Here is a 19,184-nt window from a genome sequence, read left to right as displayed (position 1 = left end):
TAAAATTGGAACACATTATTCTCTATGAGTGTACACATACCGGCGGCGCCATTCGGCATCTGTCCGCAGCGCCCAACTATGGCTCAGGAGCTTGTTCAAAATCCTGCCGTGCCACAGAGTGCCATTTACATAGTTTTATATTAAATTCACATTTATTTGTCTCAAATCGTCGTTAATGTATACTGACTTCACCCTGTGCTGCAATATACATTTAGTTTTACATTCATTTACAGAAATCAGCTACGTGGATGAAAACTGCTGATGTTATCGGATTTTCAGGTGATATTTTCAATTCATTCAGTTAACGGACGCTCTGAGGTAAAATGTTCAGACTGCAGACTTAGCAACGATTGTATTTAATTGTACAATACAATCATAACATAGTACAGACATTATCTTAATTCCATAATGTCCTTAAACATAACAATGCGCGTCCGGTGTGCGATACCTCGAGTTGTCCTAGACGCGATGCGGCGCGGCTCTGCGGTTCTTGTCCGGTGTGCTCAGCTGCTGTGCCTTTAAGGTTCCTTCTCAAATGACACCGTAAGACCTTGTGGTTATCCTCTGAGTCACGCTTTGGTGACGTAAGCCAGTGCAGACCCATTAGGCTTGTCAGCGTGTCCTTAAGGGTGAATGGGTTATGAAAAATACATTTGGGATAGACTAATTCTTTCAAATAAATCAGCATTTATAGGCAAGAGTCATGGAGTGTGTTTTAAACGTACACTTGAATATCTATATAAGGTTACGTTTTAAGACACTTTTATAAATGCAAAACTTCTTTTGGAAAATAAATTTGGGAAAAAAACTGAATAGGAGTAATGTCATCTATGGAGGAATGGCACTTTTTAAATGGACAAATTAATAGGCATATTTATAACTGTTTATTTAATTGATGATAAATTATTAAAAATATTTTTTTAATTTACTTTTAAAACATGAATTCATGTTTTAAAATAATGTTATCAAAATTACTCGCGTACAATAGCGAGTGGGCGTTGATACTTTTTTCTACGCTGTGACGCTAATCATAACAGTGGCCATTTACTGACAGGCCTTAAAGGAGGCCCTTAAAAAACGGATAATTTCAGATTGAGGGTATGACTGAGTGTTGCAAATGAAGAAATAAAAAAATTTATATATATATATATATATATATATATATATATATATATATATATATATATACCATACATACATACATACTATATATATATATATATATATATATATATATATATACATATACACACACATAGTCAAGTCACCTTCATTAGCGCTTTTAACAATATGGATTGTTTCAAAGCAGCTTTACAGTGATGATAGGAAATTACCGTAACAGATTGTTTAGGCTTTACAACAGCTCTAGGATGAAGTTATTGTCCAGCTAAAGTTAGTTTTGATTGATTGATTCACTTACGTTGCGAAGATCATTAGTTAATAACTTAGGGGCCACTAAAACAAAACCCCATTCTAACAGGAAAACCCTAACGCGCTCCGGCCGCCCATGCGCACAACAACAGTGCCTGGTGTCTCGAAAACGCACTCCCTGAAATATGTTTGAAGGTGCAAGCGATTATCCGTTATCTCTGCGCAAACCTCAAAAACGCAAACCAGCGAAAACGCATATGCGCATTACGTGTTCAGTCCAAAGGTATTCGCATTTGAATATATATGTGGTCAGGCATGTAGTCCTTCTTTACAAATCAACCCTCAATAAAGTACTTGTCTGGCCTTAAAAATGTATAATACAGAATTTTTTTGTTGTGTCTGCGTAGCCACGCGAACCGGAATTATCCCGACAACGTTTTATCTGTACTGAGGTAAAGGGAAGGGAAGGAGGCCTTCACAGGGGAGGGACTGGTTGACACTTCAGGACTGCATTGTCATCGTGTCCAGGCGCAGGTCCTTCATCGGATCTGGATACGGCCTGGGTCCGGCGGACTGTGGTAAACCTCGGATAAACAGAAAGACTAATATTAGCGTAGACGCCATCCTTCTTTTGATGTAACAAGTACATCAGGATTTATGGGGAGTGTTCCCGGTTCCGGCTGACCTAATCTATGTAGCCTAACATTGAATTATAGAAGTCTATAATGTGTTATGTGTATGCTAGGCCAAAGAGATGAGTTTTTAGTCTAGATTTGAACTGACAGTTTGAACTGTCTCTGCTTCCCGGACAATGTTAGGAAGATTGTTTCAAAGTTTTGGTGCTAAATAGGAAAAGAATCTACCGCCAGCAGTCGATTTTGATATTCTAGGTATTATCAACTGGCCGGAATTTTGAGATTGCAATAGACGTGACGGATTATAATGCGATAAGAGCTCGCTCAAGTACTAGGGAGCTAAACCATTTAGTGCTTTGTAAGTAATCAGCAATATTTTAAAATGTATATGTTGTTTAATAGGGAGCCAATGCAGTGTTGACAAAACAGGGCTAATATGGACATACTTCCTGGTTCTGGTAAGAACTTTAGCTGCTACGTTTTGGACCAGCTGTAATCTGTTTATTAAGGGTGCAGGGCAACCACCCATAATAGCATTACAGTAATCTAGCCTTGATGTCATGAATGCATGAACTAATCGTTCTGCATTTGTCAATGAGAGCATATGACGTAATTTAGATATATTTTTAAGATGAAAAAATGCGGTTTTACAGATACTAGACACGTGACTTTCAAATGAAAGATTGGTATCAAAGAGCACACCCAGGTTCCTAACCGACGATGAGGACTTGACAGAGCAGCCATTAAGTGTTAGACAGTATTCTAGGATATTACGTGAGGAAGTTTTTTGTCCAATAATTAGAATCTCTTTTTTTCCACAATTAAGTAGTAGGAAGTTGCTAGTCATCCAGTTTTTTTATATCAGCTATGCATTCTGTTAAGTTTGTGAATTGGTAAGTTTCGTCAGGGCGTGAAGAAATATAGAGCTGAGTATCATCAGCATAACAGTGAAAACTAATTCCATGCTTCCTAATGATATCTCCCAAGGGTAGCATGTACAGAGTTAAAAGCAACGATCCTAGTACTGAGCCTTGTGGTACGCCATACTGAACTTGTGATCGATGAGACATCTCTTCATTTACTGCTACAAACTGATAACAGTCAGATAAGTATGATTTAAACCATGCTAATGCAATTCCACTAATGCCAACATAATTTTTGAGTATTTAAAAGAATGTTGTGGTCAATAGTATCAAATGCAGCACTAAGATCGAGTAACACTAATAGTGAGATACAACCACGATCAGATGATAAGAGCAAATCATTTGTAACTCTAATGAGAGCAGTCTCAGTACTATGGTACGGTCTAAATCCTGACTGAAAATCCTTGCAGATACCATTTCTTTCTAAAAAGGAACATAGTTGTGAGGATACCGCCTTTTCTAGTATCTTTGATTGAAAAGGTAGATTCGAGATCGGCCTGTAATTGACTAATTCTGTACGATCAAGTTGCATTTTTTTTAACAAGCGGTTTAAAGGGATACTTCAGGATTTAGCATTAAGCTTTGTATCAGTAGAAAACCTGTAGTATTTTCGAATTACCATGCTTTCTACCCTCATATCCCCCTGAGATGAGAGATTTATGTATTTTTTGTCTGGAAAAAATCCTCCAATGACGCAAAAATCATCATTTTGCGTCATCAGAGGATTTTTTGGCCAGAGGCTAAAGACTACAGCCAGTAGGAGGGGCTGTCCCGCATGTTTTCAACCAGCCCATAGAGGGTGGGATCTCACTCACAGAATGTACAAATAGTATCAGCCGTCTTTCTTTGGAAGCTAAGATAGCAGGCTCTTGTTCTGTGGAGAAAGCTGAGTAGTAGGAGAAAGCTGAGTATTAGGGGTTACCATCCTCTTTTTCCCGGACATGTCCGGCCGTCGAGATCGTCCAAAATGTCCGGGATTCGGCTTTTGCTTTCTGCAGTCGCCATTCATTGTTTACATGCACACCTTTTGTTTCAATCTAACTGAATTCATTCCGATTGGTGAATCTGAATGTAGTGTTTACATGAACGCTAAACAAGTGACCGGTTGATGTGCGTTTTAACATTGCTAAGAAAATTCCCGCTCCTCTGTGAGAGATACGAGACCGGTGCGTCTCAGTAATCACGCCACCGGCCTTGCGCCGTTCTCCCGCGCCACAGTAAACATAATGAATGGCGACTGTAAAACGCAAAAGCCGAATCCCGGACATTTTGGGCGATCTCGAAATCCCGGGCAAACTCGTCACGGAGTATCACTAGTAGCCTAGCCTTGTTGTTTTCAACTGTGCTCTCTAACCGGTAGGCGTGGCTTGGGAGTGGCCTCCTAGGGCAGCGAAGCAAGTGCATTCTGGGAGTTGTTGTCTTTCATCCACATAAGCCAAAAATACATTTTCTGGCTTTTTTCAGTCTAGAAAGCTCCAAATTCAAAAATAATTTCACATTTCTTCTACATAAATGACCTATTTTAAATACACATTCATCTTTCCAGAGGTGAAGTATCCCTTTAATCATAGCCAGCTTAAAAGTTTTTGGTACGTGTCCTGACGACAAAGATGAATTAATGATATTAAGAAGAGGATCTATGACCTCTGGAAGCATCTCTTTCAGTAGCTTAGTCGTTATAGGGTCTAACATACATGTTGTCGATTTAGATGATTTAACGAGTTTAGAGAATTCTTCCTCTCCTATAGCAATGAATGAATCGAATTTTTCCTTAGGGAGACTACAATGCACTGCCTGATGCGATACTGTGGTAGACGGTTGCATAGTTATAATTTTCTCCCTGATATTATCAATCTTATAAGTGAAGAAGTTCATAAAGTCGTTACTGCTGTGCTGCTTGGAAACTTTTGGGCTTGAAGCTTTATTTTTTTGTTATTTTAGCCACTGTTTCAAATAAATACCTAGGGTTTTGTTTATTTTCTTCTAATAGGGTTGAAAAATAAGCAGATCTAGCAGCTTTTAAGGCCTCTCTGTGTGCAATCGAGCTCTCCTTCCATGAAATGTGAAATACCTCTAGTTTTGTTTTCTTCCAGTTGCGCTCCATTTTTCTGGCTGCTCTCTTAAGCGGTTGAGTGTGCTCGTTGTCCCACGACGTTGGACTATTTTCTTTAATCTTCTTTAAGCGCAACTGTGTCTAAAGTGCTGGAAAAGAGGGAGTTAAAAGTTTCTGTCGCAATATCGAGTTCTTCTAAGCTATCTGGGATGCTGAAGTTTTTACCCATAGATGGGTTTGGAAGTTTTTTGTATTTCCTAATTCGGGGGACCGGACACAGTCTCTATATGATGATATCTAGGTGAAAGAGGCTCTATGTGATGGGATTTATCTGACCTTGGTGATGTGAGACAGCTAGCAGACGGTCGGTTTAGCCAGTCTGTCTGCTTCCTGACCTGAACAGGAAGGGGGCCAGAGCAAATTACAGTGCCTGACATTGTACTTGCGAGTTCACACACCTCTTTAACGTTAATTTTTGTGATCTCTGATTGGCGGAGTCGAACATCATTAGTGCCGACGTGAATAATAATCTTAGAGAATTTACGATTAGCATTAGCCAGCACTTTTAAATTTGCTTTGATGTCAGGCGCTCTGTCTCCCGGCAAACATGTGACTATGGTGGCTGGAGTCTCTATTTTCACGTTCCGTGTAATATAATTGCCAATAACTAGAGCACATTCAACAGGATTCACTGTGGGTGTTTCACTGAGTGGGGAGAATCTATCTGTTATGGTAATCGGAACGGAAGAGCGGTGTTTTGTCCCGCGACTACAGTGTCTCACCTTCACCCAAATGCCCTGCTGCACGGGCTCTACTACAGCCGGAACCGAACAATGTACAGAGTTCAACTAAGCTAGTCGCATCCAAAGCAGTATCTAAAGCCCTTACAATTAACATCGATTAAAGTTTGGATGCATGTCTCTAGTTCTGAAATCTTCTCTGTCAGCCTGACTATCTCTCCTGCATTTGTCACATGTAAATCCTGTGCTGACAGAGAAGGATATGCTATACATGTTACATAAAGTGCAAGTGACAATAAGAGGAGAAGATGACATGACTCACTGTGTTTGTTGACTGATCCTACTCACCTAAGTTGTTTGAACTCGTAAAAAAAATATTAAAAAAATAGCGCACGGATCAGCTTTCTCACTGCTGGCATGACGTTTTATACAAAAATGAATCCATCTTGCCTTCCACACGCTGCAGGTTTTCAGTGCCAGAGGATGCAAAGCAGCCCCAGAGCATCACCGAGCCACCATTATGCCTAACTGTAGACAGAGTGTTCTTTTCAGCAAATGCTTCATTCTTTTTCCTCCAGACATATTGCTGATCCATAGGGCGAAAAGTTCCAGTTTTATTTCATTGCTCCACAGAACAGAATCTCAAAACTTCTGTGGCTTATTTATATAATAGTTATGCAAATTTGAGCCAACTTTTCTTGTGCTTTTGGGTCAGTAGTGGTGTAGGTCTTGGAGTTATGCGCCTTACTGTGCAAGCTGAAACCTCAACAAGTCTTGCTACAGGTCTTTTGCAGCCACTCAAGGGTTTTTCTGAGCCCGTCTTCTCAGAAATCTGGTTGCAATCGTTGATATATTCCTTTTCTGCAACGTCCAGGTAGTGTAACCACTCTTCCTTTAACTTTGAACTTGCGAACTATGCTTCCAACGGTGTCTCTAGGAACATTTATTGCCTTCTCCATCTTTTTTTATCCTGTTCCTTGTTTGTGAAGGGGGATGATATCTTCTTTTAACTTTTTGGACCATTCCTTTATTATATATATATATATATATATATATATATATATATATATATATATATATATATATATATATATATATATATATATATATATATAATATATTTATTATCGGTAACACTTTACAATATGGTTCATTAGTTAACATTAGTTAATGTATTAACTAACATGAATTAACAATGAGCAATACATTTGTTACAGTGTTTATTAATCTTTGTTAATAAAAATCCAGCTGTTCACTGTTTGTTCAAGTTAGTTCACGGTGCATTAACTAATGTTAGCAAATACAACCTTTGATTTTAATAATGTATTAGTAAATGTTGAAATTAATATTAACTGAGATTGCGAGATCAAATGGTTTTTCAAAATGCAATTAAAAATGTGTATTTAAAAATATTTTATATCTAAAAGATTCATTTATTTGACTACATTTTGAAACATGAATTGAATAAATGGTTTTACATTTTATATTACACAGATATTTATATTTTATATTTATATCTACACAGAATATTATTTTAAAAATAAAAATTAAATCAGCACTTCAATTTGTTCTGTACAATCTTTCTTGGTGCACAAATGAGGGCCTAACTCCTCACCAAATGTCCATTTGGGCCTAGTCTGATAATACCACTTTTATTATTTTAGGTCATACCCCAAAATTGTAATCAACTGAAGATGTGGCCTAGTGGTTACAAGGTACATGCTTAATGACACATTGAGCCATGGTGTTCATGTTGCAGAACTAAGATTATCTTTGTCTATAGTTACGTAGTCAAACATTTACATTTCGTGAGACAGCATAATTGTACATTTAATTACTGTATGGCAGTTGAGAGCCCACTGACCCTTACTAGGAAAGTGCAGCAAAGAAATGAAATTCTCCATGTCCAAAATGTCAGAGACAGCTGAGTGGGTTGTCTTTCAGGAGGCGAGTATTGCTATTGTAAGATTGTACGTGTCTAAGAAGAAATGAGCTCTGGCTTTGAAAACATAACCTCTAAAATAACAGGCAAATAACCTGCTCTGTACTGTGAAGTATGAACTAGTCCCATCACATCTGCCTCAAAGTATTTGTTGTCTTTGTCTGGGAGGAAGAGCAAAGTTTTCGTAGAAAGGAGCACTTGCGTCATCAGTGTCACAGTCCTGGATGTCACAGCAGAACAGGAAGATTACGTTTTGGTAATTAACCATAACATTTGGGGATAATGGGCTTTTTATTGTCAGGTTTGTTTTGCTCCACACAGGGGAATTTGGGTCACAGAATGCTCTGAAACATATTCACACACATACACATACCGATTCCTGTTCGAATGCACAACCAGTGACACGCTCATGTGCAAGCATGCACTGCAAGAGCAAGTCGATTCTGTTTAATTTGTCATGTACCCTTGATATGACGTTGCTAGGGTGTTAAATATAGAACCAGGGCCGCCTAGGAACACTTCATGTTTTATCTCCCTCCTCCCCACACTGAATTTTTATGAGGGTAAACCATCTGATTGCTTTTGCTAACGTAATAGATTTGATTCACTTTATCTGACTTTGGTAGGCTGCTCCATTTATAGGACCGAAATTACCCATCAGATCGCAGTATGGAAATGCAATTTGTGCTTGTGGTGATTTAGGAACTCTCAGAAATACTTAAGGCGAGACACGGCAGGCAAAAACATTGTTTGTTTTTTTACTGGTCAATTTTGAGATATTTGTCTTCAATAACATGTCTTCTTTCAGACTTGTGGTGAAAAAAAAGTCCGAAATACACATTTAGGTCTTTATTTTATTACACTTTGTCTGTTTGCGTCTGTAGATTTCTCATAAATTAAAGCTGCCGTCGGCAAAAAAAAATTGATCATATTCAGTGTAATCGACACTATAATCCGACAGAACAACATAAATAAGGTGCTTTTAGAAAAAAAACCGAGCTTCTAACTCCACCTGGAGCGTGTTATTTGTTTTGCAAAAATCCAGCGCTCCCGCTTCATCAGGTCCAATCAGCGCAGGGGGGTGTGAGATCTGACTGTCAATCACAGGTCGTGCACACGCCACAGATCCCCCTCACTCGCGCACGTTAATATCACATGCACACGCCACGCCTGAAGTTCGCCTGGAGATTGCATGAAGCGTGATGGCGGAGAGAAAATCTACTAACAAGCTTCCAATTCCTCGGTTATTGCTATCTATGGATAGATTAGCCAGGGCAGCCTACCTCCGAGTCCATGGTGTTGATAGATGCTGAAGAGACGGACGCGTTCACAGAAAATCAGGTACACACACGCACAGTGACGCACTGACGAGCACGACCTCGATGGGAGGGTGCTCGCTGGTAGTGGGGAGGGGCATGAGAGTTGTAAACATTCAAAATTTTGGCTAATCGACCCAATCTGCCAGACTTGCCGACGGCAGCTTTAAACAAAAGTTGGCGTTCTTAATCCTCCCGCTGCTCCGCGATCTCTGCCGGCAGCCTGTCATCACAAGCACCGTTAGGAAGCTCTCTCTCTCTCCTGTACAATCCTGTCGGATCCAAATATGGTAATTTCCTTTTTATCAGCAACCAATCGTGAAAGTAAAAGGACTGAATGCGCAATATCATTGGCTGATGATAAATCTTTAAAGCCCGTTTTCTCAAAATGACTTTTTTCTCATACTCCAAGTCCGAAATCTCCACTTCAGTAGCACCTATATACACCAAACTCTCCAGTCTTGTACCTAGTTATATTATGAAGACATTTACAGAGGGATTTGTAAATATATTATTCCTAGCCTGATTTATATAACATTTTATTCCAAAAAACATGGCGAAAATCATTTTTCTTAGGCTATTGACAGTATTTTCTGATTTACAGGATAACAAAAGCAGAGTCCTGCACGGGTCCGATTTTGTAAATCCGCACCCGCCCGTACCCGCAGTACTACAAACCGCATCCGACCCGTTATCCATCAACAGCACTAATTAAAATCCGCACCCGACCCGACCCGCTTAAAATAGAACCGACACCCGACCCGCACCCGAAATAAAATCAGTTTAGCCAATCACAATATAGACACAATTACAAAAATGTTTATTGCCAGCAATGCCAGGTCATACAGAAGTTATAACGTCAATTAACACAAGGACAACTTCAGCCGAAGCTGTCAAAAGGCCGGTAGCCTACATGAAGAACATGGCTAACGTTACCACAAAACTGAGTAACAGACGCGGCTACAACACTATATCTGCCACGCAATGTCGTCTAGCCTACATCTGACAATTTTGGGTTCAAACACGCCCTGCACACCACACATACTGAACAGTGTTAAATTTGAAAAATACTGTTCGATAGAACGGCTTGGTTTGTTACCACAGTTATCTACGTGCTTCCTCGGCGATGAAGTTCCACATTTGCGGTTATCCAACACGAAAATGCATGCAGCAAAGCCTTTCACAATATTGTTTTCTTCAGATAACTCCAAATTTCTCCCACACACTGGACTTGATTTTTGATGACGTATTGTCGACAACTTTACAATCTCCACTACCTATTCTTTTCTTCAACTCAGCATCCATCTCGACGACTGCAAGCAGATCGCGTGCGCGCGGTTATGAGGAATTTTTAAAAGTGAAAGTAACCTAGGTAACGTTATAGATCCTGGGAGGGCGTGGCGCGTGGGCACAAATAAACTGATGTGGATTTTAAATTATTTTATCAACTTGAAATATAGGAATATTTTTGTGTTCCTAAAAATATGCATATATTTTTACGTTTGCATGTGATTGTTTTAAACCCTTGTTTAGACCCGTGTTTCCCCCGTGTCCGACCCGACCCGCACCCGTATCCGACACAGTTGGATATTTTTCACCCGTTTGAGCAAAATTTGCGGGTACCCGAACCCGTGCAGGACTCTAATATCCATAAATCCCTCTGTATTTTTTTTCCCATTTAATATGTGAACACAATGAAAAAATAATTTTTAACCTGGCTTTATCCAATACTCAGATTTCGTTTTTTTAAATATATGCAAATTAGCGCATATTTAATTAGATATTGCCTAATTTGCATATTTAAACATTAAATTACAGAAAACTTGTAATACATTTTTTTTCTCATCTTAAATGTATGTAATCAACTGGGAAAGTTTCATGGTGATATCTGCTAGTTAAAAATGTTACCCTATTCACCTGTAGTGTCTGACAACAACAAAAAACTGAAAACCCTTCATTTTGACCATGTGAGTTCATTAATGGTGTCTTTGTTTGCAAGTAATTTTGTGTGCTTGAAGTGACTGAGTGGTTAAGTCACATTTGATATGACACATGGGTGATGTAAGGCTGTTGAGGGTGGCTTCCAAGGTGTTATGTGGTTGCTAGGGTGTTCTTCATTGTTTGTAGTGTCAGGCTGTGTGGTTGCCAGGGTATTCTGAGTTTTTGTTATGTGGTTTACATGCCCAAGTGAAAAAGAGTCCAGACCAAAGTCTGTGATATTCTGATCCCTAGTAGATATGTTTTTTTAATTATTATTGTCGTCCTTGCTTGTTAGAGGGTTGTTCAAATTTATAACCTGAAATGAGCACTGCAGTTTGTGTAAAATAAAGAGGTTGGTAAGATTTTTTTTTTTGAATGTTTTTGAAAGCCTTTATGCTCATCAAGACTGCATTTATTTGATCGAAAATACAGTGAAAACAGTACACTTGTGAAAAAATAATACAATTTAAAATAACTTTTTTTTTCTTTTTTTAAAGGACAAGTTCGGTATTTTACACTTAAAGGGATAGTTCACTTTGAAATTAAATTTTAGTATGTTTTAGCTTACCTCAAGGGCATCCAAGATGTAGGTGTCTTTTTTCCGCAGTAGTTTCAATTTTGATATTTTTAGGTCAAACCGTTCTTGTCTGTCAGTCATATAATGCAGGTCGATGGTCACTGTCTCAAAGAGCATGCACAGAGTTTCAGGGGTGTTCACTGATAAGCTCACACAAAAATCGCTGCAAAAGATGCTTTCCAACAGGTTTTATCGTAGTTTTTGTCCAACTCCATTGACTTGTATTGGATGAAAAACTACGATAAAACCTGTTGGAAAGCATCTTTTGCAGCGATTTTTGTGTGAGCATATCAGTGAATACCCCTGACCACTCGGTGAGTTTCACGTCTTTGTAAACGAAAGTTTAATGCGTTTTAGGAAGGATTATTCCAGTGCACCTATGCAACCATTGTGGAGGTGGGGGTGGGGGGGTGCTACCACAGAAACCGAAAATTCTCGGGCCAGCAGCATTTTTCCAAATTTCAATCTTAACCATTGTATTTCATCAGAAACGATCTGAAAACAGGGCTTTAAGTGTAAAATACCGAACTTGTCCTTTAAAATATATTTTAATATTATATTCATGTGATTATTGCTCCCTTTTTCAGTGTCACATGATCCTACAGAAATCATTATAATATGCTGATTTGGTGCTCAAGAAACATTTCTTATCAATGTTGAAAATGGTTATGCTTACTGTTTTTCTGGATTCTTTGATGATATATAAAACAAAATAAAATGTATTCCAAAAAAATGTATTTGTTAAATTTTTTACTGTCACTTTTGATCTATTTATGCCTACTTATACTAAATACAAGTATTACTTTCTTAAAAAGAAAAAAATCTTACTGACCCCAAAATATTGAACATTATTCAAAAAATAAGTATGTGATCTTGTTGACACATTGATGCTGCTTTGTCTTTCAGGATGGAGCAATTCTAGTGTTTCTGCCTGGATGGGACAACATCAGCACCCTGAATGATTTGATCATGGCTGACCAGATGTTTAAGTCAGGTAGATTATACATAAATGTATATTCTCTAAATCAAATCAGTTTCTCTTCACAAAAGGGCCCAGTTTTATGGTTTTCACATACAGTGCATCCGGAAAGTATTCACAGCGCTTCACTTTTTCCACATTTTGTTATGTTACAGCCTTATTCCAAAATGGATTAAATTAATTATTTTCCTCAAAATTCTACAAACAATACCCCATAATGACAATGTGGAAGAAGTTTGTTTGAAATCTTTGCAAATGTATGAAAAATAAACACAGCCTTTGCCATGACACTCAAAATTGAGCTCTGGTGTTTCCTGTTTCCACTGATCATCCTTGAGATGTTTCTACAACTTGAGTGGAGTCCACCTGTGGTAAATGCAGTTGATTGGACATGATTTGGAAAGGCACACACCTATCTATATAAGGTCCCACAGTTAACAGTGCCTGTCAGAGCTCAAACCAAGTCATGAAGTCCAAGGAATTTCCTGTAGACCTCCGAGACAGGATTGTATCGAGGCACAGATCTGGGGAAGGGTACAGAAAAATGTCTTCAGCATTGAAGGTCCCAATGAGCACAGCGGCCTCCATCATCCGTAAATGGAAGAAGTTTGGAACCACCAGGACTCTTCCTAGAGCTGGCCGCCAGGCCTAACTAAGTGATCGGGGGAGATGGGCCTTAGTCAGGGAGGTGACCAAGAACTCCAGCGTTTCTCTGTGGAGAGAGGAGAACTGTCCAGAAGAGCAATTATCTCTGCAGCACTCCACCAATCAGGCCTGTATGGTAGAGTTGCCAGACGGAAGCCACTCCTCAGTAAAAGGCACATGACAGCCCGCCTGGAGTTTGCCAAAAGGCACTTGAAGGACTCTCAGACCATGAGAAACAAAATTCTCTGGTCTGATGAAACAAAGATTGAGTGTCTACGGGACAACTCTGTGAATGGCCTTGAGTGGCCCAGCCAGAGCCCAGACTTGAACCCGATTGAACATCTCTGGAGAGATCTGTGCACCGACACTCCCCATCCAACCTGATGGAGTTTGAGAGGCTCTGCAAAGAAGAATGGGAAAACTGCCCAAAATTAGGTGTGCCAAGCTTGTTGCATCATACTCAAAAAGACTTGAGGCTGTAATTGGTGCCAAAGGGGATTCAACATAGTATTGAGCAAAGGCTGTGAATACTTATGTACATGTGATTTTTTATTTATTTATTATTTTTTCATGAATTTGCAAAGTTTCCCACAAAACAAACGTTGTCATTATGGGGTATTGTTTGTAGAATTTTGAGCAAAATAATGGATTTAATCCATTTTGGAATAAAGCTGTAACAACAAAATGTGGAAAAAGTGAAGGACTGTGACGGATTTCCGGATGCACTGTATGAATATATCTTCACTAAAAAAAGAAACATCACTCAAGCATTTTCTTTTTATGACTAAACTGAAGTAAGTAGAATGAAAATGTTTATGTATTAAATGTTTATGTATTACATAAAACTTATGAATGCATAATTGTGGGCTGGTGATGATATTGAGACAATTCTGTTTCAGTACAAAAGTACTATTAATGAAATAATTGTAATGCTAAAACTACTACTAATAATAAAGATTATAAGGTCTGACAGGCAGCAGGACTCATAAATATTATTCATAGTCTGTGTTTGCTCAAACTGATTTGTTGAAATCAAAAGATGAATGGTGATTGGTGAGAGCACTAGTGAAATGGCTAAAATATTGATGATGATCATGATAGTAATTCCAATCAAACTCTGTAATTTTGACAGGAAAAAAAACATTAAGGAGTATTATTTACATGTAGTGCATCAGTTTAAAGGGTTAGTTCACCCAAAAATGAAGATTCTGTCAGTAATTACTCACCCTCATGTTGTTCCAACCCTGTAAGACTTTCGTTCATCTTCGGATCACAAATTAAGATATTTTTGATTAAATCTGAGAGTTGGATCACTCCTCCATAGGCTTCTATGGGATCGAAACTTGCCGGCCCAGAAAAGTTGGTAAAGACATCGTTAAAATAGTTCAAGTGACTACAGTGGCTCAACCATAAGTTTATCAAGTGACGAGAATACTTTTTGTGTGCAAAAAACAAACAAAAATAATGACTTTATTCAACTATTCATTTTCTTCTGTGTGGGCCTGAGTGAATTCACGTAGTGTAACAGCGCAGCGCTTCTGTGTTGTACGTCACCACATAGGCTCACGCATCACACACATGACCAGCGTCGGCCAATAGTGAGCATACGTCACCAGGTGAATTCAGATCAGGCCCACACAGAAGAAAATGAATAGTTGAATAAAGCCGTTATTTTGGGGAGTTTTTGTGCACAAAAAGTATTCTAGTCGCTTGATAAACTTATGGTTGAGCCATTGTAGTCACTTGGACTATTTAAATTATGTCTTTACTAACTTTTCTGGGCCGTAAAGTTTCGATCCCATAGAAGCCTATGGAGGAGTGATCCAGCTCTCAGATTTAATCAAAAATATCTTAATTTGCGTTCCGAAGACGAACGGAAGTCTTACGGGGTTGGAGCAATATGAGGGTGAGTAATTACTGACAGAATTTTCATTTTTGGGTGAACTAACCTAGCCTGACAAGCCAGACCCACACCATTGGCAGGGCTCAATCCGAGGGGCAGGATAAACGGTTGTCTTTCAAATTCCCTCTGCACGCAATAGGATAGCGCTACAACCAACCAGAGCAACGAAGAAGGTGATGTAGTCAGAGAGATTCAACTTTTGCCGAATCCGGTCGGCAAAACTCCGAACACATCTTCCTTTTTTTAAGAATGACTTCAGTGCCGTTCTTTGTTCTTTTCTCAAAGAAAAGCTTAACTCCAATTCTTCCAGAGTCACGCCCAATGGCGATTCGAAAGACCCATCTTCTTTGTTTTCAAGTAGCGGGGAATTCACGCGGAACCGTAGCAACTCTGCCGTCATTATGTTAAGCCCGCCCACCGACTCTATACACGATGTGATTGGCCTGACTAGAGTTTGTTTTTTCCAGCTCACAAGCCAACGGAGAGTTGCTAGACGACCCTGGCTGCAAAATAAAATTTGCTGCCACAAGGGTGCGTCTAGATTTCTAGGCTAGAACTAACCCTTTAACATGGTATGAAAGGCTCTCTCGCTTTCCCTCGCTCTTTGCTTGTGCGATAGAAAGAGAGAGATTGCATTGAGCCAGCAATGGTAAGAGCTACAGTTACAGTGCATCAGAGAATGCTGTGTATCCATTTATATCAATGGGAAGTGTGCTATAAAGATGAAGAGGGAAGCGCAATTTTCTGCGGACCAATTCACTGTATCCCCTCTTTATTCAAATTTAGAACAGCTCTTTTCACACCCTCATAAGTGAGCTAATGCATTCTCTTATAGGAGCAACAAAATGAATCAGTTTTCATGAAATAGTGCAAAAATATATATATAAAGTATGAAACAATAATGGTCAGTGACCCACTCATTGAAAGAAGTGTCAAAAACGGCATTTTTGGGCACAGCTACTATTGTCTTTACGCAGAAGAAATGACAAATACACAGTTCCTCAAATCTCGGCTCTCTTTCAGATCGGTTTATCATCATCCCCCTCCACTCTTTGATGCCCACGGTCTCTCAGACGCAGGTGAGTGTTGTAGATAGTTGTGGCAAGGTCTCTGCCTCCCACAACAGCTCTCAAATGCGATCTTTCCCTCCCATCTGACTGCTGAATTGAATTCGCTAAGCTCTATGTGAAGTCCAGCGCCTCAAACTTTCTTATAGTGCTATTATTTTCATGAATGACACTTTGCTCCCCTCAGGTGTTCAAAAAGCCGCCCCCGGGAGTGCGCAAGATTGTGATCGCTACCAACATCGCAGAAACCAGGTGTGCTTGTGTGAATGTGCTCATGATTATACAAATATTTTTTTCTGTTTGTGTGTTTTGTGCTTTTCTGTCTGTTGTACTGTATGATGAAAAGAATCTCTGTCAAGATTCAAATAACCATTTGTCAGTTTTGTTTGATAATGAATAATTAACTCTTGTTGCTGCTTTTCTTGCTGGTGCCATCAGTATGCAAAAGTTGAACCATGCAGTGGCCAAGTAGTAATGGAGCCAGCTTATTAAAACTCAACAACACACAGCTTTAAAACAGACTTTGAGCGTTGTCTGTACTCTGTACAAATAAACTCAACAAAGAGTTGAAAGCAGCCAGAATTTGATGGGGTTTCATAAATAAATTCATGAGTGGAGCTCTTTTTAATTGCATTCAGTATCATTAGGCTGTTCTGCCGCTGAAATGTTTGGTCTCTGGTAATAAACATCTGGAGTCTGTGATGGTGAACTTTGATCAGTTATTAGAGATTCATTACTGTTATTTCAGCTTTCTCATATTTCATCATAAATACTGTATTGGTAACATGTACAATAAGGTTCTATTTGTTAACACTTTACAAAAATATCTTATTTGTTAACAATGTATTAACTAACAGGAACTAACAATGAGCAATACATCTATTAATCTTTGTTAATGTTAGTTAAAATACAGTTGTTCATTGTTTGCATAATGTTAATTCACAGTGCATTAACTAACGTTAACAAATACAACTTTTGATTTTAATAATGTATTCGTGAATGTTGAAATTAACATGAACTAAAACAAACTAAGTTGTATCTGTTAATATTTAATGGACCTGAACATGAACTAACAATAAACAATTGTATTTTTTATTAATTGACGTTATCAAAGATTATTAAATGCTATAACAAATGTATTGCTCATCGTTAACTGATTTTAGTTAATGCTTTTAGTAATGTTAATTAGACCAGGTGATTTGCAAAATTTGAGGTGATATGTTCACTTTTTCATAAAAGCATGAAACTTGGTACTTGGTACATAGTACTCTTGTACAGTTTGGGGCCCTGAACATTTTCAGAAATGGAGCCATCGTAAAAACGCCTTGTGGCGGCCATGGCAGCCATATTACTTTCCGCCATAACCAAATTATGTATTTTGTATCATATCTCCTGAATCAAATATGATAACACAGAAAAGGTGATGTCTACCCCCATGTATACAACATCATAAACTGTTCAGGTGAATAGGCCTAGTTAATAGTGAATTCAGGGTTGTGAGAAGGAAATCAAAGTATCTGAGAACTTAGGCTAGACTTTATAATATGTCTGTTGTATGCATGTTGTGTAGAGTTTAAAAAGCTTAATTATTTTGTTCATTAACCTCGACAATACAGTGACTGTAAAGAATAGAATATTCAATATGACCATAGCAACATAGCTTAAAAAGAATGTCAAACACAAAGATTTACTAAAAAAAAAAAAAATCTATTTCAGAAACACGTTTGTTTGATTGTTTTGTTGTTGTTGAACCTATTCAACACTGCTCTTTTGAGGTGCTGCACTTTGTAAAGAAAGACTACGCGCCCGCGCACATACACATTCAAACGTGCATGCCTGTGGACTGAACACGTAATGCGCATGTGCATGCCGTCGCCGTTTTCACAGATTCACGTTTTTGAAGTTTACGCAGAGATGTGAACGGTATCATTTTCAAAACTCGTTTTCAAGAGCTTACCGTCGTCGTGTGGATGAACGGCTGGAGTGCATTGAGGGTTTTCTGTTTTCAGTTGAGAACGGTGTTGTGTAAGCGGCCCCTAAGTTAATAGCTAATGATTTTTACAGCTAATGAGCAAACAATCTTTGTTGAATGAATTTCCTATTATCACTGTAAAGCTGCTTTGAATCAATCTATATTGTAAAAAGCGTTATATAAATGAAGGTGACTTGACTTGATTGCACCAATGCATCCTTAGTTGGGGATATTTGCTCCATTCCTCATTCCTTTCTTTGTGAACAACTCAAGACGAGCTTGATCGATGTTGAGTTCGCTGCTGATGCGATCATAGAGGAGAATTGTGAAGAGCTCCACAATGGAAATGACCTCCTCTGGAATGCTTTTTGGAGCCTTTGACAGAGCCATGAAAGCCTCTGTTGCCATGCCATCTGCATTCTAGGTATGCCATCTGCATTCTAGGTATCCCATGCTGTCTTCTTGCCCCTGGTTGCAAATGCAGAGACTGTGTCACAGCCAGTGAAGGCATAAAACATAGGAAGAGCCTTTCAGGACCCTGAGACTTGGCAATCTCATGGCCAGGTATGTATCTGAAGTTCTTGCCAGTCCCAAATGCCACCCACAACTCCTCAATGTCCAGCTCTGACACATGTGCAATGGCTAGAACCCCAACAGTTGGTCCACAGTGCGCAGAGTGATCTTTTTAAATCCTTTTCTGCTGCACCGGCTGCATGGAGTAGAATCCTTGTATGTTCCTCTTCATGTGTGCAAGGGGCAATCTGATCTGATTTTTGTGGGTGAGATAATTGCATGTCTAAACAACTTGTTTGGTAGTCAACATTTCCACAAGGTTCCTTGTCAGAAAGTAAAAGAGCTCTGTTTGTTTGTTTTCCACTCTCAGGAAGCCTTTCCAGTTGGTTTGTTAACTTGTTTTTTCCATCCACTCTTGTTCTTGTCCCCTTTCCCCGCTTCTGGGACTTTAAGCTGTTAACTTCATAGCAGTCCCATACAATATCCACTCTGTTGACCCTTTCAAGTTTCTCTTTGTTATAAGGTATGAAGATATTGCTGGAAAAGTCATTGGAGGTTTTAGCTACGC

At 38.9% G+C, this 19,184-nt stretch overlaps 1 protein-coding gene and 1 long non-coding RNA gene across 2 annotated transcripts in view; one reads left to right on the top strand and one right to left on the bottom strand.

Annotated features, from left to right (window-relative positions):
* The window catches only part of LOC309508555, a 320,760-nt gene that overhangs the window by 89,722 nt on the left and 211,854 nt on the right, over window positions 1-19,184 (bottom strand). The gene's annotated exons all lie outside the window — the stretch shown is intronic.
* dhx36 (DEAH (Asp-Glu-Ala-His) box polypeptide 36) overlaps window positions 1-19,184 on the top strand; it is a 74,477-nt gene that overhangs the window by 24,212 nt on the left and 31,081 nt on the right. Inside the window, exons 12-14 of the mRNA XM_082182885.1 lie at window positions 12,444-12,531; window positions 16,088-16,143; window positions 16,319-16,383. Coding sequence (XP_082039011.1) covers window positions 12,444-12,531; window positions 16,088-16,143; window positions 16,319-16,383 — 209 coding nt within the window. The remainder of the gene's footprint in view (window positions 1-12,443; window positions 12,532-16,087; window positions 16,144-16,318; window positions 16,384-19,184) is intronic.

The sequence above is a fragment of the Leuciscus leuciscus genome, assembly GCF_965113295.1.
Source record: "Leuciscus leuciscus genome assembly, chromosome: 10".
Classification (NCBI taxonomy): domain Eukaryota; kingdom Metazoa; phylum Chordata; class Actinopteri; order Cypriniformes; family Leuciscidae; genus Leuciscus; species Leuciscus leuciscus.
Note: the sequence above shows the minus strand (reverse complement) of the source record. Positions and strands in the feature narration are given on the sequence as shown.